The 23,839-nt window shown below is 40.0% G+C and overlaps 2 protein-coding genes across 2 annotated transcripts; one reads left to right on the forward strand and one right to left on the reverse strand.

The window, feature by feature from the left end:
- Window positions 1-77: 77 nt before the first annotated feature.
- Window positions 78-13,271, forward strand: dhx34 (DEAH (Asp-Glu-Ala-His) box polypeptide 34). Its single transcript, XM_085184364.1, has 16 exons — window positions 78-2,489; window positions 3,694-4,005; window positions 4,392-4,646; window positions 4,728-4,830; window positions 5,108-5,325; window positions 5,431-5,605; window positions 5,875-6,068; window positions 6,183-6,284; window positions 6,378-6,638; window positions 6,847-7,014; window positions 7,146-7,251; window positions 9,239-9,345; window positions 10,533-10,802; window positions 11,021-11,212; window positions 12,436-12,580; window positions 12,723-13,271. Exons 1-16 carry the CDS (start codon window positions 1,812-1,814, stop codon window positions 12,863-12,865), a joined length of 3,429 nt encoding a protein of 1,142 aa, XP_085040490.1. The 5' UTR covers window positions 78-1,811; the 3' UTR covers window positions 12,866-13,271.
- Window positions 12,927-21,265, reverse strand: spred3 (sprouty related EVH1 domain containing 3). The gene is made up of 6 exons (XM_085184376.1): window positions 20,647-21,265; window positions 18,588-18,753; window positions 18,261-18,429; window positions 18,119-18,180; window positions 17,833-17,991; window positions 12,927-17,374 (listed from the first exon to the last, which is right to left on the reverse strand). The coding sequence occupies exons 1-6, from the start codon at window positions 20,655-20,657 to the stop codon at window positions 16,370-16,372; spliced, it is 1,572 nt and encodes a 523-aa protein (XP_085040502.1). The 5' UTR covers window positions 20,658-21,265; the 3' UTR covers window positions 12,927-16,369.
- Between the last annotated feature and the right edge of the window lie 2,574 nt (window positions 21,266-23,839).

Raw genomic sequence — 23,839 nt, forward strand, 5'->3', positions numbered from 1 at the left:
GGAACATGCTTTAAGAGCAGTTACAACACAATTTAGATGCACTGTGATTTGGGGCTTTATGAAATATTTTTGAATGTAAATAAATGTTTTATTTTTGTGTATTTTTATCATGTTTTAATGGAGAATAATGTTATTTCCTGCACAGTAGATTCCAGTGTGATTGTTACCTATTTCATACATGTAACTCTATATCTTAAGAAATTCCCAACACTGTTTGGATTTTTTTTGTTTTGTTTTTTTATATTTTTCCTCCCCGACTTCTGAATTGAAAGCTCTGAGGCAGCAAGCTCATTGCAGCTTACCTCCTATGGATCAGTTCACAAGTTCAGCTGAAATCTCTGGAAAAAAAAAACGTATTTCCCTTCTCTAAACACAAAATGGTCAAACACAGGTTTAGTTTAAATTTTCTCTTCTGCTGTAACATGTGACCACGCTTCAATTCTCCACAATATTAGTACTAGCTGCAAAGTTAAATTGTTTCCAAATATTTGTAAATGTGTATTTTATTGCAGATATTTTTAAATAAAAATATTTCTTATCTCCTGCACAGTCATTCACCTACTCTTTGTTTCAGGACGCTTATGTATTGCATCGAGCTTGACCCTCAACATACATGCCTGATTTTTTTTTTTTCTTTTTTTTCCTTTTCTTCTTTTTTTTTTCCTCTGGCACAGTTGGTGTGGAGCACCCATACTTTTATTGTACATGTACAATGACAATAAAGCTCTATTCCATTCTAATCTTCAAACGAGAGTTGATGAAATTTTTCAGTATCATTGGTTAAAACAACTGTATGCAAGTACATGTTGTTTGGTTACATCACCAGTTTACCAAGGTCTGAAGGAGGATCTCAACTGTCGCCCTCAAGAAAGAGAAAAATGTTTAAGATGTTCAGGAACCACCAAGACTAAACCCTGCCATCAGTGTCACTTTTCACAGTGGAGCGAGTTTTACTTTGCCATGAACTGAGAGGGTTCCAACCAAGAAAGAAGCTCCTGCTCCAAAATTGACACAAGCCAAATGCTTTCAGGAGAAAGGTTTTACAGAGATTGAATTATTAAGCCGCATTGACAAGAGGTGGAGTAAAGGTGAAGCTTTCAAACATAAGAACACCAAATTTTGTAGCATAAGGGTGCCAGAATGATACTAGAAGTTTGTTGATGGGTACCAAAATTATCTGGTTGAGGTGCAACTTGCAAAGGAACATGTTTACAACTAATAGTGGGGGTGTAAGTATATATTTGACCCTTTGTGGATTTGCCAAAATCTCAAATAATTGTCCACCCAATTCTTGTCCCTTTTTTTTTTTTTTAGTAATTAAAGATATACTATACGATCATTCTACCTTGGACAAAGGCAAGTTCAAATAAATCATTAACAACATTTTACGCTGTCAAAATGAGGAGCAGGTTTAGGGCGTGACATCTCTACAAATCACCACTTTCTTTTTAAACGCTGGCTTTCACCGGAAGATCGGAAGATTTTAAAGGATGGAACGGAAGTTGTCCACCCGTATTATTGTCCCCTATTTAGAGTTTCCAGTTTTCCCACCGGTTTTTATTTTTGTAATATACCGTTGTCTGTATTTAGCATTTTAAAGCAGTATTAAAGATTTGTGTCATTCAGGCAAATGTAAATCTTTAGCGTTTGAAATGCGCTCTCTAGTTTATCTAGTGTAGATGTAACATTAGGCTGCTACGAGCCTGGAAAGGCGAATACATGTGGAAGTTAAGTATTATATGAGGGGGTTAACCCGACTCCCGCTTAATTCTGGTGGAGGTAAGTAACGCTATTTTTTTGCTAGTAACGCTATGGCTTCAGAGAAGAGGAGTTGGGACTGGGGCAGCTCGCAATGCCGAGCCCAGCTGGACGAAATCTTTTTCCGGGAGTATGACTACATCCAGGCTGGCAGCTCTGAACATAAAGAGTTCTGGGCTTTCTTTGAGCGTTTTCAGAGGTTTAAAACGAAGAGAGACAACACAGGCGCTGAAATCAGAAAGGAGGACAAAGACAAAGGGAGGGACAGGGGCAAGGTGGATCTTGGCCTTCCCAAAGAGTACGATGCTCGCTACCGGATTAACGTATCTGTGTGCACCAGGGACATCGAGGAGCGCATGGGAAAATCAGAGCATAGAAGCAGACAGAGGTCCTCCGGACCAGGGGCTCAACAGGTCTCCGACTGCCGCTTGGCGCTCCTGCATTTCCTGGATTTCAGCCAGAAACAGAGTTTTGGCAAACTTGCCAAACTTCGCCGGGAGCAGAAGAACCTGCCCATCTTCCAGTACCGGGATCGGATAGTGGAGCTGGTGCGACTTCACCCAGTGGTTGTAGTGGCAGGGGACACGGGCTGTGGAAAATCAACCCAAGTCCCTCAGTACCTTCTCTCTGCTGGCTTCAATAACATCGCCTGCACCCAGCCTCGGCGCATTGCCTGTATATCCCTCGCAAAGAGAGTCAGCTTTGAGAGCCTCAATCAGTATGGATCAAAGGTTTGTCAGGACAGATTGTTACATTTGTTGAATTCAATCCCAACCTTTCATCCAAAACACTTAAAAGTACAAAGTAAAATGACTTTACGGAAACTTTAGGGAACTCTAAAAACTTACTTTATAATTCGGGTCCATCTGTTGACTGAAAAAATATCAGCTAGAATTTTGCTCATCGGTTAACTAAAAGGGGGGAAAAAAGGAAATAGAAAAAGAATATAATCAATATTTGAGCAGAATAAATACAATTTTAACATATGGTGGAGTAAATAGTTATTTGATCCCTTGCTGAGTTTTTAAGTTTGCCTACGTCCAAAGAAATGAATGGTCTCTCATTTTTATACTACCGCCAGTTTTATTTTAATGGAGATACACATAATATTAACCAAAAATCTTAAAAACAGACTAAAAAACCCTCCTCCATTTTAGATAAAAGTTATAAATTGATTTGCATGCCACTGAGTGAAATAAGTATTTGATCCCCAAGTAAAACATGACTTAGTACCCTGACCCTTGTGGGCACGCATGATGGTAAGACATTGTAGTTGGTCGCCAGGTTTGTACACATCTCAGGGGGGATTTTGGCCCTCTTGTCTTTACATCAATCTCTAAATTCTTCAAGTTTCTTGGCTGCTGCTTGGCATCTCAAAACTGATTCCCTGACATCCTTTGATAGAGGTTGAAATGAAAGAAACTGATTCTGTGGACAGGTATGCTTTATATACATAACTCAGAAATCAGAAGTATCTGTAATTGATTTATTGATTGTAAATTGTTTGTTACGTGGATACACAGCCAATCTGTGGAAGCCAGAATTTTTCCGGCTTTGTAGGGAATCAAATTATTATTTCGCTCAGTAACATGCAAATGAATTTCAAATTTTTATGGAATGTTTTTTGTTCTGGATTATTGGTTGATATTCTGTTTTACTCTATTAAAATGAAACTACCATAAAAGTTAGAGACTGTTTGCTTCTTTATAAGTGAGCAAACTGACAAATTCAGATGAGGATCAAATACTTATTCACCCAACTGTATTATTTTCCGTCTAGATGAGGATGACTACAGCAAGTAGAATAAAATCCATATTTAATTTAGTGAAATATATTATAGAAATTTGCTTAAAACACTGACTTTATTATAACTGCATTAAATATATGATACTTTTCAGTTTCTTGGAGCTCACAAATGTTATTGGTCTTTTTCAGGTGGGGTACCAGATCCGCTTTGAGACAAGTCGAACCGCAGCAACCAAGCTGCTGTTCCTTACAGAGGGGCTGCTGCTTCGACAGATCCAGCAGGACAGTACGCTGGCCCGGTACCAGGTTGTGATTGTTGACGAGGTCCATGAGAGACACCTCCATTGTGACTTTCTTCTCGGGGTCCTGCGTTCTCTGCTGGCTGACCGCCCAGACCTACGTCTCATCCTCATGTCAGCCACCATCAACATCAAACTGTTCTCTAACTATTTCAGCGGTGCTCCTGTACTGCAGGTCCCAGGCAGGCTGTTTCCTATTCAGGTAACCAGAGGCAAACCCTAAACACAGGTGTAAATATGCATTTTACTCAAGATGATGTGATTTTTAAAACTTTGCCTCTTGCATCTAGTAGGCAAAAAACATGCACTGAAAAGATACTGGGCCAAAACATTTTTATTCTTGATTAGTTTTTTTTAATTTAGGATAAAACGCAAACAACAAGTCAAATGATTGCAGTTTTTAAAAAAGCCACTTTTTAAAAAAATATTGTACTTGCTGTATTTGTTTTAAGTCCTCAAATTTTGGTAGTCTAGGTGTTGGTTTCTATTTACAAATTTAAATGGTAAAATTTTGTATCAAAGTAGCAGACATGTCTGAGAGTTGTTTTTGTTTAATGTCCTGTTTTTCCCCTGTGGGATGGTACTTAGGTTATTTACCAGCCCATTCCTCCTGAGGAGCAGTCCTCAAAGTCTGAGAAACTGGATCCTAGACCGTATCTGCGCATCCTGCAGGGCATCGATCAGCGTTACCCCCCAGAGGAGCGTGGTGACCTGCTGCTCTTTCTTAGCGGTGTGGCAGAGATCTCCACCATCCAGGAGGCCTGTCAGATTTATGCCACACACACACGTCGCTGGATAATCTTAACACTGCACAGCACCCTCTCAATTGCTCAGCAGGATAAGGTACAGTCAGCTTTGAAGCTGTTATTTAGAGTTACGATTTTCTAATTCTAATTGTGCCTCTGTCACTGTGTTACTCTTCAGGTGTTTGACATTGCTCCTCCTGGGGTGAGAAAGTGCATCATCTCTACCAATATTGCGGAGACATCAGTCACAATAGATGGAGTGCGCTTTGTTGTTGATTCAGGTATGGGACGAGTGGTACATTTATTCTCACCCCCTAGAGTTTGATGGTACATCCTTGAAATTTAAATTTTGCAGCAAAGCTTTGTTTTAAATGACAAAACGTAATTAAATCAGGACGTAAAAGGCTTCAGAGAAGTTGAATGTGCAAAGCTACATTTTCTTGTTTAGCTTGTAAAATAGAGAATGCTATAGTGTTAACGACAGCAAAATAACGCACTACTTAAAAGTAGAACAGCAACTATAAAAATTGTTGTTGTTTTTTTTAACTTGCTTTATAGGAAAGGTGAAAGAAATGAGTTTTGACCCTAAAGCCAAGATGCAACGCCTACAAGAGTTCTGGATCAGCCGAGCCAGCTCTGAGCAGAGAAAAGGTCGAGCTGGTCGTACGGGTCCAGGCGTTTGCTACCGGCTCTACTCAGAGTCTGACTACAATGCTTTCGCACCTTATCCTGTGCCTGAAATCCACAGAGTTGCTCTGGACTCCCTCATTCTTCAGGTAATAAGATTCTGTGAATAGCAGGTTAGTAGAATAGTAATTTATTTATTTATTTAACTCTTCTGCATAAGTTTTAACTTCATCTATTCATTTCTGTTCTTGCAGATGAAGAGCATGTCTCTTGGAGATCCACTCTCCTTTGTTTTCATTGATCCACCCCCGGCTGCAAGTATCCAGAATGCTGTTTTTTATCTAAAGGAACAGGGGGCGCTAGACAGTCGTGGTGAACTGACGTCTATTGGTAGTTTGCTGGCACAGCTTCCCGTTGATGTGGTCATAGGTAAGATTTCATACAGCAGAACCATGTTGGAGTTTGTTTGTTTTTTTGTTTTGTTTTTTCCTAAGTCACTTTTAGGATGCTTGCAAGAGAGTGAAATAAAGTGGAAGAAATAACAAGAAAGTTTTTAACATGTTAAAATATGTAATATACATAATTTAAGGCTTTTCTTTCATAAAAAGTAATTATATAAAGTTTCACATGGATTGACAGTGACACATTGTGATCATCCATCAGCTGGATTCAGGTTAAGCACGTTTGTGTCTGTTTAGGGAAGATGCTGGTGCTGGGCTGTTTGTTTAACTTGGTGGAGCCCGTGCTGACAGTGGCAGCAGCCCTCAGCGTTCAGTCACCTTTCCTGCGTAGTTCACAGCACAATCCAGATTGTGCCACTGCCCGGCAGCCCCTGCATAGCAACCAAGGAGACCCCTTTACCCTCCTCAACACTTTCAATGCCTGGGTGGAGGTCAGTAAAACAAGCATCATGTTGTGTTGGATGTTTAATATTATGAGAATCAACACTGGAGCAGTTAGGTCATAAAATGGTCTTCACTGGACACAAAACTGATTTTAAAAACAGGTAAAAGGGGAGAGAGGTGGTGGATCAAGAAAATGGTGCAGAAGGAGAGGCTTGGAGGAGCAGCGGCTGTATGAGATGGTGAACCTACGCAGACAGTTCAAGGCAGGCTCCTCACAAAGCATTTCATACATTCATAAAACATTTTCAGGCTTTTTAGCGATTGAGAACGAGTATTGAAATCCCTCTCATTATTAGGACTTGCTGAGGAGCCACAGCCTGCTGGAATCAGAAGATGGCACTCCCCCTTGTGGTGACCGTGTGCAACGCAGGGAGAGGCTAACTGAGAGGAGAAAGCTGCATCAGCTGAAGAGAGATCATGAACAGCAGGAGGGAAGCAAACGTAAAGTCCTGAGGCTGGAGGAGGGTCAGGAAGGAGACTCTTCAGGATCAGACACAGAGGAAACAGGAAGGTCTAAGACGAACAAGGAGGGGTCTGGACAGAACTTGGACATACAGGTATCTTAGAAGGTGTAACAGAAAAAAATATCACTATAAACTTGTTCTTAATTTTATCACATCCCATCCCAAGTTTTGTTTTGCCTAGTTTTTCAAGTTCAGCTTTCAAATAAAGCAGTAAGAAGTATAGCAGGCTCTGGTGAAAAGCTGAAGTCAGTTTTGTTATTATTAATATTTTTTTCCCATGGTGCTGTTTGGTTTGCAATAGGAGGTGAAGTTCAAGTTACGGCATAATGTGTCAGAGCTGCAGGAGGCTGTCAGTCAGGACTTGTCCTCACACCAGCAGGCTTTGCTCAAGCTTCTGCTTTGCAGAGGCCTGTACCCTCAGCTGGCACTGCCCGATGAACACAACTCCACCCGCAAAGACTCTGACCAGGTCAGGCTTCCTTCTACACTGAATTTCCTTTTATAACATATGAATATACAGTAATCTGATTATTTCTATGGTGACTGAAAAAAATTAAGGAGAAAAATGAAACTTCCATTTTGTGATCTTATGTTGTGTAGGTGTTTCACACAAGGAATAAGCAAGGAGTGGTGATTCACCCAACCAGTGTGTTTGCCAGTGACCCAGAAGTGTTACAGGTGCCTGAGGGTGACACTGGAGAAATGGGTACAACCTACCTTCACATTCTTATTTTTATTTTATTTTTTTGTACAGCAGATGTAAAATAAAAGCCGTTACACAGTTGATCTGATGATACCTCTAGTCCAAAGTTCCCAACAGTGTACAAACTTTCACCTTCTTTTCTCTGTTGAGACTGATGCTAACCTTTTTCTTATAGGAGCTTTCTTACTGGCTATCAGAAAATACTGAACAAATATTTATTTTTATTTCATTCTTCTAATATATCTAGTCTCAAACCTTAACAGAAAGGGGCACTTTTACATTGGATATTTATTCCATGCTCGTCTTACACCTTACACCATAACAGGTCCGAGAATCCATGAACACATAACTCCAATTTTAGCCAAATTACACTGGCTCCCTGTTAAATATCGTATAGATTTTAAAATTCTTTTTTTCACTTTTAATATTCTGAATAATTTAGCGCCCAGCTATCTTTCTGAACTACGCCACTCATACAATCCCAACAGAGCACTTAGATCGTCCAATCACATGCTCCTAGCACAACCTAGGTCTCGAATGAAGTTGAGAGGTGACCAGGCCTTTGCATCCGTGGCACCTAGACTCTGGAATAACCTCCCTGTTCATATTCGTACTGCCGAGTCGATCCAGTCTTTTAAATCACGTCTTAAAACTTATCTTTTTACTTTGGCTTTTGATTCTGTCTAGTTGGCTGTTCTAGCTTGTTGTGTTGTTACCTATTGTTTGTTGTCCTCTTTTATTGTTTGTTTTAATTGTCTCATGCTTTTACTGACTGTGAAGCACTATGGTCAACACTGTTGTTTTAATGTGTGCTATATAAATAAATTTTGATTTGATTTGATTTTGATTTACATCAGTATTGCTGTTGTAGTGTACAACACCAAAAAAATGGGGGAATAAAACCCCTCAAAACCCCTCCAGCAACATATTCCTCGAAAAAGTTCAAAAACTGCTTTGTGCAGGTGTCCTGAAGAATCTCATCACGTTCTTTCATCGAAACTCTCTCCAACACCGAGTTAATATACTTTTTCATTGTTATGTATTTAATTTTCCCCATGTTTCCAACTACAGTATGAAATTCCCTCTTTTTCTAATTTTCTTTTATGCGTATTATGCCTTCTTCTTTCATTCTGTTAATCCACTGTATCATTTAGGAAAACATCTAAACCTTGGCACTGATTTATAAGCTTTTATAAAGATCCTCAGAACAACAGACTTCTTATCCAAATAGTTACCATCTCTATGTGATGTCTAATTTGTAAAAATCTTAATCTGTCCCTCATAAAATGAGTCACTGTATTTGTATTTGTTTGATTCTCTTTGACCATCAGTTCACCCTTAGATGGTTGGTTGATTCTGAATCCCACTATATTTTGAATTTTTCTTTGACGAATTACATTGGATTGTAAATAAAAGTATTTTTGATATTTGTACAAATTTGGCTTGTAATTAGATAACGCTTTTACCTTGGTGGGTTAATCTGGTCAGAATTATATTTTAAGATATTTAAAGCATTAGCATTTCACAGATTTTCCTAAACAATTTTACATTTCACAGTCTAAATTCTCAATCAGATACCAAGGAGGAGCATTTCTTTTTCAAAGTTACTTTGAAACTAGCAAAAACAACATCTTCACTAATCTGATTTATTATATGAAACCACATTTCCTGTCATGTAAAGTCCAACTTTATTTTTATATATATATATATATATATATATATATATATATATATATATATATATATATATATATATATATATATATATATATATATATATATATACAGACTTTTATGTGTAATATACATATAAAGTCCAACTTTATATGACAAAGACAAACCGTAACCTGCTCAAGGCAATAAAGGGTCAGCAGTGCTTTCATTTGTTTCCAGTTAAACAAAATCTCTCTTTTTCTGCCCTCTGATCACTGAGTTTACCTTTGATCTTCTATTGAATATCTCACATGTCATCTGTATTTCCTGCCTGCAGGGCCTGATAGGAGAGACAGCACCAAACACCAGCTGTTAGCCTTCGTCACTCTGTTGGAGACCAACAAACCCTATTTGTCAAACTGTGTGCGGGTTCCAGCGCTGCAAGTTAGTACCTGATGTGGGACATCCCCATTTCCTCCACAAACCACTACATTTAAACAAAAAAACATGTTGGATAATAACGCTCTGTATTATCTTAAAGACACCTGATATTGTGAATGTAAACAAAACTAATCCAGTTTGATGCTATTACCAATTCAGAGTAGGACAATTTTTTTTTTTTTTTTTTACTTTTACCAAAAAAAGGCACTTTATTGAATGGCTCAAATTAAATTACACCCTAATGTTCTGTGACATTCATATTTTTATATATCATGCAACATAACGTTACAAAACCACACCATGCTAAGTGCTCTTTCAGAGAGAAGAGGTTTTCTCCTGGCAGTCCTTCCAAATAATCTACACTTGTTCCATTCTTTTCTAATTGTACTTGAACTTTAATTTTTAACATGCTAACTGAGGTCTGTAGAGTCTGAGATGTAGCTTATGGGGTTTTTACAGTTTCTCTGAGCATTGCTCAGTCTGATCTTGGGGTGAATTTGCTGAGACCTCCACTGTCAGGAAGACTGTGGCATTGTGATGACACACACCTGAATGCTCCAGACCAGCAAACTGACAATACTTGGTCTTTTACAGAGATGCTCACACTTGCTGATGATTTGTTAATAAAGTCTATTTTAGACGTTATTTAGTCTCTTAACTCCTAATGGAAGCAATCAGAATCAGAATACTTCATTAATCCCTAAGGAAAATATGTAAACATTTGCTTGCAAGAAATGTGTTGTCAGAAGTGGGGACAAATACTTAACATAGTAATATTTTCTTGAAATCCATTAATGCACTCGCTCCAGTGTTGCACCAAGTTGCATGCTTTTAAATTAAACTAAACTGGATTACATGGAATTCTCTTTGTATTACGATGTGCTATTTGGGTACGCACCACACATAGGACAGTAAATTAAACTGGATGGTGTATACCTTTCTTCCAGTTTCTTTTATTTTTTTCACTTAGTAACATATTAAGTAGCAAGAACTGTGGCACAATGTTGTCAGTGTGCAGGTTTAATAAAGAGAGGAACATCAGAATATAGGGATGAATAATGGCTGTGGAAAGGAAAACTTTATGGGGGATTCTGTGTCAGGTTATGGTTTTATTTCATCGTCTCTTCCATTACTTCCAGTTTTTGCCAGTTCATATATGATGTATTAATCATTTCTAATTTGTTCACCAGGCGCTGCTGCTGGTAGCAAACTCAGTGGACACTAACGCTGACTGTATGCGACTAGTGGTGGACGGCTGGCTGGAGTTGGAGCTGAAGGAGCCAGAGGAGGCTCTGAAGGTGCTGTCCACAGCGCTTACTCTCAGGGCTGAATGGGAGCGCCTGCTGCAGGCCCAGCTGGGACAGAACTCAACCGGGGGAGCAGCAGCCGCGCAGGGGGTGTCCCGCAGAGTTGTGCAAAAGCTGAGTGAAAGCCTGGTCCGCTTTCTGCTCTACACTGAGGTACTGATGTGCCAGCTTGGTTGTTACTGTATAATGGCCTTCACTTGATGATCCTAGAACACAGAGAAGCAGAACAATAAAGTTAGAAGAATCGCCCATTTGTTCCAGAAACAATTTAACACATCACAAAACAGCTGATAAAATGTAAACAATGTACATAAGATCAATACGTTAATAATCAAAATGTTTCTTTGTGTATTTTTTACTTTCCCTGACAGGTCAGTTATAGCCTTCGGCGACTCTCAGCTTTCCAGACCCAGAACCTGTACATTGGTCCTCAGTCTGAGTCTGTGTCGTCGAACACTAAAGCTGGAGATTTAAACCCGCTGTTTCCAGGAGCCGAGGCCAAGCCAGACCCCATTAAAGGAGGCCTACGTGTCACCAACTTTTTCACCTACAACTGTCTGGCTGTGAGTTTGTCTAAAAATAGCAGCAATTCAGAAATGCATTGAGTTAAAGTTTCAAAGAAATTATTGTTTCAGCTCTTAGGGCTGTATTTACATATTACATTCCCTATATAGCAATGGAAGTTGAAAGAAGGACAATTTTACATATCAGAACATAATTAAAAAAAAAACATCTGGTCTCTAAAACATCCTAAAAACATCCCAAAATTAAGAAAATAAAACATATATATAAATATAATAAAAGTAATAATTACCCAAATTGCTTCCATGTGAAGTAAAATGGAAAGTAGCAGCCAGTTGTTAATCAAATGCACTTGATTAATTGAACATCTGCAAGTGTAACCAGCTGTGTTAAAGTAGGTTTGGATGTTTGCTGGTCTGGAGTCTTCCTGTGTATAACAAAGTATACTGGAGTCAGATGTGACGCCATCTATCTGACAGCTAAAGCTTGGCTAACTGATCATCTACAGCAGACTGGCTGAATTAGAAAAGAATCAAGGTGCTGGAATAGCCCTGCCAAAGTTCAGACCTCAGCCCTCTTGAAATGCCGGCAGGACCTTAAGAGGGCTATGCTTAAACCTCTCATGAGAAAGAATCTAGTTAGGACCAGGTGATTTTTTTTTTAATATGTCCTGATATTTTAAACCACAGAAATGAAAGACATTGTAAATTTCTTTTTCATGACTGTAGGTTTGTCTGGGGTTTTTAAAAAGTTATTTGAGAGATCTTTATATATTGTTTCACTTATCAACCTCCAAAATCAAAAGCTATGCCAGAAATTTAATCTCTTCCAAAGTAATACAAGTGACAAAATGCATTTTTTTGAAATACTTTTACCTTGTACGAGGAATCCATAACTTTTTAGACAATGACCCTCAATGACCCTTACTGTTATATACTAGACTGTCCCTTTCAGTGTTATTCATATAGATGCAGAGTGTACGTCAGAACCAAGATTTTAACCTAACTGCATCAACAGAGACATCAGACAAAAAATAGTTAAAGAGCTGCAGTTTGGCTGTATATGAATTATAACGTGCCATTTCCTCAACCAAGTTATAATGAAAAAATACAATTACAAATTAAAACGATAGATGGTCAGTTCTAGGTTTAATGTCTCGAGTATTTTGTTCATGCATGAAAACAGATCATTTTGCAGTGAAACCGCGCAGCTTGTCTTATTAAATCTACGCATTTTTTTAGCATTTCTAAATTATGATTCGCAGGATTCAAAAGACCTCTACAGTGAGTGCTTACGTACTTTCTGGAGCTGTCCCAACTGTGACCTGTACATGCCTCTAACTCCACTGGAAAGAATGCATCATGAAGCTTCCTGCAGGCCGGCTGGAGAACAGCAGCAGCCTGAGGAAGGTCAGGAATTTCTTTTGTACTCTGATTGGTTTAACACATTAAGCGTTAGGCCACATACTTTATTTTAGAAGAGCTAAAGAATTTGATACAAAGTGTGAGTGTGTTTGCCAACTGTGTGTTTTTATTTTGTATTTTATTTCAGAGCCAGAGGGTGGAAAAGCAAGCTCTTCATCAGTGTCAAGCCTTACCAGAGTTTATCACTGTGATGTGTGCAATCAAGACCTGACCCTCACCTCCACTGAGATCCTCAAACATAAAAGGCAGCACATGTATTCTGCAAAGTAATGGACCCCTGCATCCAAAGGATAACAGATAATCACAGTTTTGGTGGTGGTTGTGGGGGGTGTTGTTTTGTTTTTATTTTAATGGAAAATTTGTGTCTTCTTCCTCCCCTTTTTAATACTTGTGGATCTTTTTTTAAGGCAATGTTCCTGCCCTCTAGTGGTCACTTGTTATATTCTGTTGTAGCTTACTGTAAAGTCCTGTTCCTGTAGGAGAGATGCAGATTTATAAAACTAGTCTCCTTAATTTTTTTTTTTAACAAAATATAATATAAATATTTGAGTAATAATCAAAGGCAAGAAATAAATGTCTGTTTAACAAAATAATACATTTATAGGCTTTTTTCTTTCAAAAAAAAAAAAGATTCCTTCCACAGCTCTATGGAACAGTTATAAAGCAATTTGAACCAGTGTTTGGGAAACGGCACAGTGAGTTTTATACATGCACACATAAGAAAGAAGAAAACGCTTTTAAAATATAGAGTGAGGGTTTAATAATGATACAAACCCACGATATGTAACACCTCAAAGCAGCACATTGGCACAAAGTCAGAAGTAAGACAGCACAGAAGATAAAAACCTGTCTCAAAAAAATAAAGAATCAGAATAAATATCTCAATAAATAAATAAACAGGTAATATCTCATTAATTACTTTGAAACTAATAAATACGTACATTTGAAAATATGCACATTGGCAGAAATTAATAATCAAAAAAGGAAATAGTACTTAATACAGAGTTACTTAGAAATCATAAGTTATTGATTACTCAAATCAAAAGGCACATTTATTAAGATGTAAGAATGGGGCCTGCAATTGTGATCGCATGACTGTCAGTACTGTACTCTAACACCATTTCTGAACCAGAAGCAGCAAACTGTGTGCAATGGCTTTACTAGTTCTGCACCATCGAGTGAACACGTGTGTCTGTGTGTGAGGATCTATCAGATTTGTGGAGAGAGTGTGTGTGTGAGAGAGAAAGACAAAGGTTTTGAATCAGGGGATGGCAGTCGTGTGACTGGGTTTGGATTTCCTGCCATTGTGACAGGGCGTCTTTAAAAAAAATTAAAAAATTAAGAGGACCAACAATGTTGGCAGGCTGGCCTAGTAGTAAAGACAATGTCCCATAACCAGGAGATCGAGGCTTGTGTTCATCAGCAATTGCATGTCCTGACTCTGAACCCTACTGTCTCTTCACTCACTTTAAGTCACTTTGGATAAAAATTCTTGGCTAAACTTAAAATGTAAATAATATGGTGAAGCTTCTGAAAGGTTCATTCTGCCATAATTTAAAGTCCACCCAGGTGATGTTGCATTTGAGCCAATGAAACTCAAAAAAAGGTATATCCATCACTTACACTTGTATTACCTTTCTGGGATTCTCAGTACATTCCATGTGTTATTTAAATTTGTTGACTTTTGTTTTTTTTTAAAGCTGCAAAATCAACATCTTTTTTACTTTGTGATGATTTTTGATGACTTAAAAGCTTATTGCATTTAATACATTATTATATAACCATTATGGCCTTATTTAAGTTTTTTCACTTAACAGAAAAAGCACAAATTTTCTTGTTAGTATTTAATTTTGGAAGTGATGCACCTTTCTATAGTGGAACTGGTGTGCTTTTATGCAATGTGGCAATTTGTAAGGTGAAACAAAAAGACATACTGTAAACAAATATCCCTGTACCTGTATTCTAAGGAATTTCTACAAAATGAAAGGATTTTTTTTTGTCCCAGTAATCCATTTCTTGGTCTAAATGAACTATTAATGCACCTTTAACTGGTTATTAACTGGAAGTAGAAATGTATCCTGCCAATCAGCAAAATAAAACATAGAAATGCAAGGTACATCACCAGCAACATTTTTAAAAAGGTCTCGGGGCAAATTCATCTTTAATGCCAGCTTTAAATTTACAAAATCTTCCGCACCCTGGGTGGAACAGAAACTTGGAGCTTTGTTTCTAAATCACGCAACCACTCCAGTTGACAACAGGCAGTGGGAACGTTTGAATAGAATAGCGTAAAAATAGCAGCTTTTTTGACCTTCCACTTAAAGCAATATAAAAACCGCATCGCCTGTTTCATTCAGCGTTTTCAAGTCAATGTGTGTTTTTCTAATCACAGCGTCAACAGTCTGCAGCAGACGCGTTCAAATGTCGCACCTGCGAGCTACGTGCTGCTGCTCAAAGACAACTTTGTGTTCACGTTTTTCTGTTATGCTTGATGTCGAGCACAGCAACACACTACAGTATTCAGTTTCAACACTTTTCCATTACTGCTTAGTGTATACTAACATGACTAACCAGTACAAAAATAAATTTTGAAACATTGTTCATTGCACTTAAATTTTTGGTGGTGTCTCACACAGAGGCCGAGACACATCAACAGATTGGTTACCATGGGGTCCTGTTTTGTTTTTCTTTGGGGACAGTGCAGTCACTGTGTACATTAGGTAGAATAGACTCGCTCAGAGGCCTCAGTTGTAAGCACCTTGACTGATTCAACAAGTACAGTGGTGGGATATGAAGATTTCTATGATATATATTGAAAATACTTGGGAATATGGGAAAAATACATGTATGTGCAAATGTGAGGGTGCTGAATGCTAGACACATATTCTCCTTTTTTCTTTTTGGAAACAAAAAAGTAACCATGTGTTTGGTTACAAAGGATCATTATGAATCATGTTATGACTTTTAAGTCTTGGTGGTCATCATTGCAACTTCCCTTAACAATAATTGTCTCTTTGCATTTGATAACCTTTCTCCCATTGTGGTATAATGCGGTATAATCAAAGGACAACACTAGTGGTCTCAGATGCTTGTACTCTCTTGAAGACTGCATGCACCATGTGCTCATTCACACCAAACATCTCTCCTTTTTTTTCTTTCCTTTGTTTTTAGTAACATCTGAGGTAAAATTAGAGGTAAAGGGTGACATCTGTTCATCTGACTGATAAACAGGCCAACATGGAACAAATAACTTCCCCAAGATCTCATGTTTGTGAGTACGTGAATGTGTGTGCCATTTGGGGATTCTGTCAATATGTTTTACATTTAATAAAATATACCAATTAAAATTATAACAATCATATATATAAACATCTTTTGTTTTTTGAGTTTTTTTCCTTTCTAAATAAAAAAAACGGACATTTGAAACAGTGTACACTTCACTGTTGCCTCTGCCACCTTCTTTCTGTGATAAAGTCACTGACAGCTAACTCTAGATCAGCCACTCCTCAATAAATCCACTATAACTCCCACAGAGCCTGGTCTGAGTGCAATGCACCTACAGCAGGCATGGACCAGTGAGGAAGGCCCCAGGTTGAAAAGAGAAAGAGCCGAATGCAGCGGAAGGCTGTGGGGCTTTGGCAGGCCAGAGGTCTGGGTCTACTGAGAGCACTGTTCCTATTTAGGGCCAACCTTCTGCTTCCTAACGGATGCTCTCTTCTCTCAATACCCAAACCCCCTCGGTCCAGGAAACCCCTCCCTCCCAAAAGCCTGGCTTCATCGGACTGCCTTGTGCTTTCCCCCACAGCAGCCACACCTCTCCCCACATCGCAGGCAGGCGCGCAAAGGCAGGTAGCAGCACATGCAGGGCACAAAGAGAGACAGGGCCAGGAGGGCCAACCAGCGGGCACAGCAGAGGGGATGTGGGTGGCCCCCCATTGAGTCATCACATGAACAAGGCTCCCAGAACTCTCCCTCAGAGTCCGACATGCAGTGGTAGAGCAGACTCTCTGCGCACCACACACAGGTCCACTGGCGCAGGCAGTGCAGGGCCGGGTCTGGGGCATCTCTGCATCGGCCCCGCCCATTCTCTGAAGCACTGAAAACAGAGCGGCAGTACACACAGCGAGACGAGCATGACGATGAAGCCTGAGGGCACGGGCTGTCATCATCGGGAGAGATTGCTCCTGGGTCACCACTACTACTGGCCCCTCCTCCTCTCTTACGAGTCCGCGACCGGGGAGTGGCCAGCGATGTGTGGATGCAGCAGGGCGACGGCGAGCCTTTACCCGTCTCCTGGGGTGAACCGGCACCTGAGGACACGCCGGATACAGCATTGGGCATGGACATACAGATGGGTGAGGATGAGGATAAACGCTGGGAGGCTTTACTGTCCAGGCTCACAGTCACATCACAGCCTGCCGAACCCACTCCCGCCAGCTCCTTCTCAAAGCGAACCACGCACAGCTCTGACTTGTCCTGCAGGCTTCCTCCACCACCAACAACCACACCGCCAGTCAGCCCCCCAACCATAGTCCTTGTGGCCCCTGCCCGTCTGTAATCCTCATAACCTCGAGAACCCCACAGGTCTTTGCAAGGGTCCACACTGTGCAGGTCTCCCTCCTCCAGCAATGAAATAGTGGGTGAGAGGGGGGACAGGGGAGATGAGGCTGGGGGACCTACAGGAGGAGTGGGTGGAGCAGGAGGTGGGGGCGGGGGCGCCGGGGGATTCAACACAGCCGTCATTTGTGAGAGTTGGTGCTGGCCCGACCTGGTGTGGATCTGTGGAGAGGGTGTAGGATTACAGAGTGAGTCAGGAACATTGTGTACTATGGCAGTGGTTATAGAAGGTTTTCATTTCTCAGATATCCCACATTCATACACAAGAAATAGAAAAGGCCACACCTGTTAAAATCTCACTTTATGCATTCTCAATGTAGAACAAATAAACTTGCATGGACTTAACAGTGGGGACAGAGGGGGAAAAAATCAACCAAAACAGTTGTTTTTTTGTTTGTTTGTTTGTTTTTTTTGGAGGGGAGGGGGATCTAAAACAGCTCACAAACCTCTTTCTAGGTTGTCTGCAGAAATTATTACTCAGCTTTTAAAGTGTTTATTGATGAGAAGATGTGCAAATAAAATCAGTTACAAATGCACATATCAAGATGTGCACATTATTCTCAGTGCAGTGGTATGGTCTAGTCAGTAAACTACAGCTAGAGCAGGAGGTGGTGTGCTACCTGAGCAGGTGTTTGCGTGGTTACAGAATGGCTGGATCCAAAACTAAACTCTTCCGACCGCACGAAGCAAGTAGACGATGACTCGCTTGTCACTATGGTGATGGGTTTGGGAAGCATCTCCTTTCTGCTGTTGGATGACGACTCACTTCCTGTATGAGACTGATAGAGGTTGCATGCCACCCCGCAAATCAAAAATCAACAATGACTGCATTTGGGTCAGGTGACAGAATACACAAACCCATTTTAGTCAATATGTGGTCAAACAATGACCTGTTCGGTTACTCACAGCTTGTCCGTCATCCTCAGTGTCGGCCTCTTCTGGCGTGGAGGATGAGGGCGAGTCAGAGCCTTGAAAACGTAAAAAGAGATGACTTAGGTTTTCCTACATATTTTCTATGAATCATATTTTATACGCAGCTCATGTCTACCTCTGTCGAGCTTGTCTATGACAGTCTGAAGCCCTTTCTCAAAGGAGATGGCATCGGCAGGGCTCTGGAATGTAAGACCAAACTTTCGATCCTCTACTCGCCAGTGATGGAAGATGGGGTTCACCTTGTTGTACACTAACCCTTTTTGCACTGCACACTCCAGCACCGGCTAGACAGAAACATCATTCCAGACAATTTAAGAAGTTAGTTAACCAATTAATATCTAGTCCTTCCTTAAGTTTTAAGACAGCATATATCTACAGTCTTTGGATGGTGTTGACAAGCAACGTGTCACCAAAGACAGGCATGACACACGCACACACTCACTGCTCGATCTCGCAGCCGTTCTCCACGTATGATGTACTCCCTCCGTCCCCTGCCATCATGACTCCGCCCCTTACATATGACCACATGACTGAGGCCACCACCTCCAAGGGGCACCCAACCGCCACTGGAGTCATCACGTGTCATCACCACCGCACGAACACGCACACTGTCAGGGAAACCAAGAGTGAGCCGAGGCCATGGCTGATTAACCAGTGTACCCTAATGTCTTGATGCATGCTCAATCATCCAGGTTAGGAAATCCCAAAATGTCTATTCTGTTCAACTGCCTGTAGCCTTTTCAGTGGGAGAAAGACTTTGTCACTCATCCAAGTGACTTTTTCTCTTCACTCTGAGACTAAAAAGCTCTACGTCCAGATGAACAGAATAAACTTATTGGTATGTACTATAATAATAAACGCACACTGGCACACACATGAGCACAAATACTTGCAGCAACTGATATGCACAGTCATTCAAGTGAAAACAGGTAAAGCCAGATCAACTTTCAGAACACAACAATTCAGTACAGAGTGAGGATTTCAGGGTCCGGATTGATGCCAGCACACATGTTTCCATAAAGAAATTCACACAAAAACCACAAAACTGACAGCTTAGTTGGACTATGAGTCGTGGCTTTGCAACATGACCACTCAAAGGTATATCATACAGTAACTCATAGCTAAGGCAATTACTCATGTGACCGGTAAATTTAATTTTAAGTATCAGTCTGGCTTGGTGTTATCTAAGCCTTTCTGCTGCTAGGAGTGTTTGAAAATTAAAGCTAGAATGTTAAGCTATAGTGTGAGCTATATGGGCTCAAAATTAAGGGACTATGGAGCAAATTGATAGAAAGAACGCCAAGGTTGAGGAGGAGAGAAATGGCCAAATGGGAGGAGGGAGGAAGAATGAGTGTTTCCAAGACAGACGTATCAATGAACGCACCCATCGCCATCAGAGGCCCGGCGTTCTTACAAAAAGAAGAAGAAGAAGCTGCTCTCGCCAAATCGGCTGAATAATTCAGCACTGCAGTTCGACATGTGTTTGTAATGCATGCACAGCTGCATCTTTTTGTCATTTTTCAAAGCACACTGAATTTTAATTGTTGCAATTATTTTTCTTAAGACGCTCCTTGTCTCCATTCCGCCCCTGCTGCACGCACTCATTAACACACCCCGATATTATGTTATATTTTTTTATGAATGGGATGGAGCGAGACTGGATTTGACACTGCACTGCGCGTTATACATTTCGCCGCAAAAAACGTTTTAGCCCAAATACAATGCAATCGCGTGTGAAAAGGGAAGAATGGAGGAGAAGAAGAAGAAGAAGAAGAAGAAGGAAAAAACGAACGAGTGGGTGAGAGGATGGAGAGGAAACGAGAGATGGGGGAGGGGGCCCGATTAGAAAAGGGAAGAAGGAGAGGAGGGGTGAGAATGAGGGAGAGCGAGGGAGAGAGAAAAATCACATTTCATTCATAAAGTTTGGCTTTAAAAAATCATAATGAAACCCCGAGACACGTTGATAAAAATCACAACGCCTCCATCCCTCCCTCGTTTTACTGTAGCCATGTCTTGAATGACGCGATGCTGGCCCCAAACTCGCCATATTTCGCCTCCCCCCTCCATACATTTTACACACTGACTGATTTCGTGCTTGTTTTTACCAATCACTAACCACGCATTTCGTTTTTGAATTGCTGCATAGCACCCGATGTTTGCTCAGTACAATAATTGTTGTTATTTCGTTAATTTTGTGCGTGCATGCCGTGTGCCAGTCATCCAAAAAGCACAGGTCCACATGTAGGTGGCTTGACATTTATCACAATTTGGCGTGGATATATCGGAAATGGGGTGTATGCTGTTGATTCAAAACTACGTAATGGTGTTTTTATTCTCGGCAGCCTGCTAAACTGTAGAGCACCGAATGTGATAACAGTGCATGATACTGGTGTAACACTGAGGGTGGTGGCGTTCTTTCCTATCCGGTTTTTTTTTGTTTTTTTTTGGCGGACGATTGAATATATATGTGCAATGTTAAAAATGAAAATGTAAGGACTTACTCGCCCTCCATGGCTCGGTGTTGCCCGCCGCTTGCAGCAGCCCACCCCAGGGTCTCCTCTCTCTCTCTCTCTCTCTCTCTCTCTTTTTATCCTCCTTTCAGGAAACACTCAGGCTCGCTCACATTCTCTCTCCATCTGCTCTCATTTTCCTAATCTTTCTCTCTCTTGCTCTCGCTCTCTCTCTCCACCTTGATGTCGTTTCGGTGTATCAGGATAGGCTTGAGGTTGCAGCAGCCATTTTCCGCTGGCAGCATCCTCCCTCTCTCTCTTTCTCTCTCTCCCTCCCTCCCTCATTCTCTCTCTCTCTCTCTCGCTCCAAATCACTCCCTCTCTTATTCCTTTTCTCACTCTACCTGCCCTGTGCCAGCACATCCACACTAATCATTGACAGCATCGCGGCTTTAGCTAGCCTATAGGGTTTTTCACCATGTGATTTTAAATGGCTGATAATGATACCGAGTTGCTGATACATGTAGTGACGTGGATGGTGAATGAAAAGCTCGGTAAAACCATCAATGACCTCTGGTTGATCCGTGATAACTGTGGAGAAAACTAAATTCTATGAAATTCTATGAAATGCAGGTAAAATAAAATCCGACTGCATAGTTCCTTTAAAGTATAAGCCCGGCACAGTAATATGCGTCTGTATTAATTACATTTTAACTGTTTATATATACAGTTTATATGTAACCAAAAGCAGGGCAAAAAATACTGTTTAGTCAACTACAAGGCGAATCCACAAAGGTTTCAGCACCATGGACAGCAATTCACCTTAGCGTAATGAAATGGTACATCCCCAATGTGAAGGCATTTGGGGTTAAACGCTGTGTTTCAATACACTCTGGTGACTTTTTACTTTATGACCATTTTTGTTACTTTTTAAACAACAAATATACTGTATACTACCTCACTGTGGCTATTCATATAGGCCGTATATTTACCGCTAGTGTTTTCTAAGAGAAATAAATGCAGGTAAAATAAAATTAGAATGCATATTTACTATTTTAGTATAAGCCAGTGTATATATATATATACATATATATGTGTGTCACTGCTTACTACAGGGCCGAAAAAACTTTGCTACTGGCACTTAACACTGTGTATCAATGGCACTGTGACAACCTTTTATTTTGTGGTTATTTATTACTTTCTTCTGCCATAAATATACCAGCCTACTGTTTGAACTTGGAAAAAATATATAGCACTATGGATGTTTCTATAAGTTACATAATATGCATATTTTTTAATGTACAATTTACCCCATGTGAATAGATGACACTCTGACCACTAATCGTTTTAGTTTTCAACTCTAAGGCCATAAATACACCAAATGCACTTGTAAAAACTATGCTGCACTGTAGCTATTCACAAAGAGTGCTTTCTCACGACGTTTGAAAAAAGTAGCCCAGCTATGTTTTGTCTCATTCCGTTAAAATTCCTGCAATTCTTCACAATGTCCTTGGACTGCTTTGAGTTAAAGCAGAAATACCACAATGAGAACTGTAATGTAAAGCGGCAATGATAGGCATTGATGTCACGTGTTTTTAATGTCTCTTTAATGAAAATTATAGCATGAGCCTATTCCATGTCCATCAAATTCACTTATTATAAATTAACTTTCTACTGTCCGTTCAGTCCCTCTAATCCATTTATCATTTTGATTTAAAAAAAAGTAATGTGAATTAACAACAACATACCAGACAAATGTCAGATCCAGGTCTTGGTGCTGCTCAGTGGCTTCCTGCAATGCAGATTCTTGGAAATTAAGGGTGAAAAGAAACATTTTCTTAAGTTGAGAAAGAGATTACTCTTTCATTCATCCCTGAAGCTCAGTTATGTTACATCAGCAAAATAACCTGATTTAAACACACAGGTTCTCACAACTTTAACATGTACAATTCTTTTAAATGCAAAAAACACAATCTCACGGCACTTTACAAGATAAAGGACTTACACTATTATAGCCCATAGAGTAACCAAACTAATCCCTTTAAGCCAACTCTCTTGGTGATAGTGGTCTGTCTCGCTCTTGTAGTTCTGTAGAAGATGTTGTGTTTAAATACCCAAGGTTAGTTTTCAGCACCACGGACAGTCCCTTAATAAACGACTCAGACGCAATCACAAACTAATCTATGTTTTATGTGTCTTCATCACTTTTAAGTTAGTTTAGAAAAAATATTCCATGATAATAGGCTAACCCAAAACATATTTAATGTTAAACATTGACATAATTTACTCATTTCAGTAACAATAACCTACTACTAACAACAACAACAATATGAGCTCGTTATTCGCCAAAAATGTGAGGTATTAACAGTGCAGAGACAGATATTTAAGATATTATAATTTTGGGGGGTGGATCAATTCAATTCAATTCAAATCAATTTAATTTATACAGCACCAAATCACAACAACAGTCGCCTCAAGGCGCTTTATATTGTAAAGTAGATCCTACAATAATAAATACAGAGAAAAAACCAACAATCATATGACCTCCTATGAGCAAGCACTATGGCGACAGTAGGGAGGAAAAACTCCATTTTAACAGGAAGAAACTTCCGGCAGAACCAGGATCAGGGAGGGGCAGGGCCATCTGCTGCAACCGGTTGGGGTGAGAGAAGGAAAACAGGATAAAGACATGCTGTGGAAGAGAGACAGAGATTAATAGCAGGTACAATTCAATGCAGAGAGGTCTATTAACACATAGTGAGTGAGAAAGGTGACTGGAAAGGAAAAACTCAATGCATCATGGGAATCCCCCGGCAGCCTACGTCTATTGCAGCATAACTAAGGGAGGATTCAGGGTTACCTGATCCAGCCCTAACTATATGCTATATCACATAGTGCATTTTTCCAAATGACGTCCAGCACCATGTCATGATCTCTATGTGTTTAGAGGCACACCACAATTTCACTTCAATTCCTTCATGCAATAGCATTGCAGTTTTATCAGTTGCAATATGCATCACGTAGATCTCCCTTTTCCACCACTTCTCAAAGATTCTCTGTTGGATTGAGGTCAGGTGACTGTGGAGTTCATTTCAATACAGTGAACCTGACATTGATATGGTCAGCAAACCAATGTGATATATTTTAAGCTCGTGAAAGCAGCTAAGATGGGCACACTTTAGTAACAAAGAGGTGGACAGCAACAATATTAAGACCGACTATAGTGTTTGAAAGATGTTCAGTT

This window comes from Neolamprologus multifasciatus, chromosome 14 (assembly GCF_963576455.1).
Source record: "Neolamprologus multifasciatus chromosome 14, fNeoMul1.2, whole genome shotgun sequence".
NCBI classification, from domain to species: Eukaryota; Metazoa; Chordata; class Actinopteri; order Cichliformes; family Cichlidae; genus Neolamprologus; species Neolamprologus multifasciatus.

Bases quoted from the DNA above. Each gene is read 5' to 3' on its own strand.
- dhx34 (XM_085184364.1), top strand. From the start codon at position 1,812: ATGGCTTCAGAGAAGAGGAGTTGGGACTGGGGCAGCTCGCAATGCCGA. The intron at 4,831-5,107 runs GTATGGGACGAG...CTTGCTTTATAG, and splicing joins GCGCTTTGTTGTTGATTCAG to GAAAGGTGAAAGAAATGAGT. The intron at 10,803-11,020 runs GTACTGATGTGC...TTTCCCTGACAG, and splicing joins GCTTTCTGCTCTACACTGAG to GTCAGTTATAGCCTTCGGCG.
- spred3 (XM_085184376.1), bottom strand. The intron at 18,181-18,260 runs GTAGACATGAGC...TACGTTTTCAAG, and splicing joins CATAGACAAGCTCGACAGAG to GCTCTGACTCGCCCTCATCC. The intron at 17,375-17,832 runs GTAGCACACCAC...CCCTCTCCACAG, and splicing joins CCACGCAAACACCTGCTCAG to ATCCACACCAGGTCGGGCCA.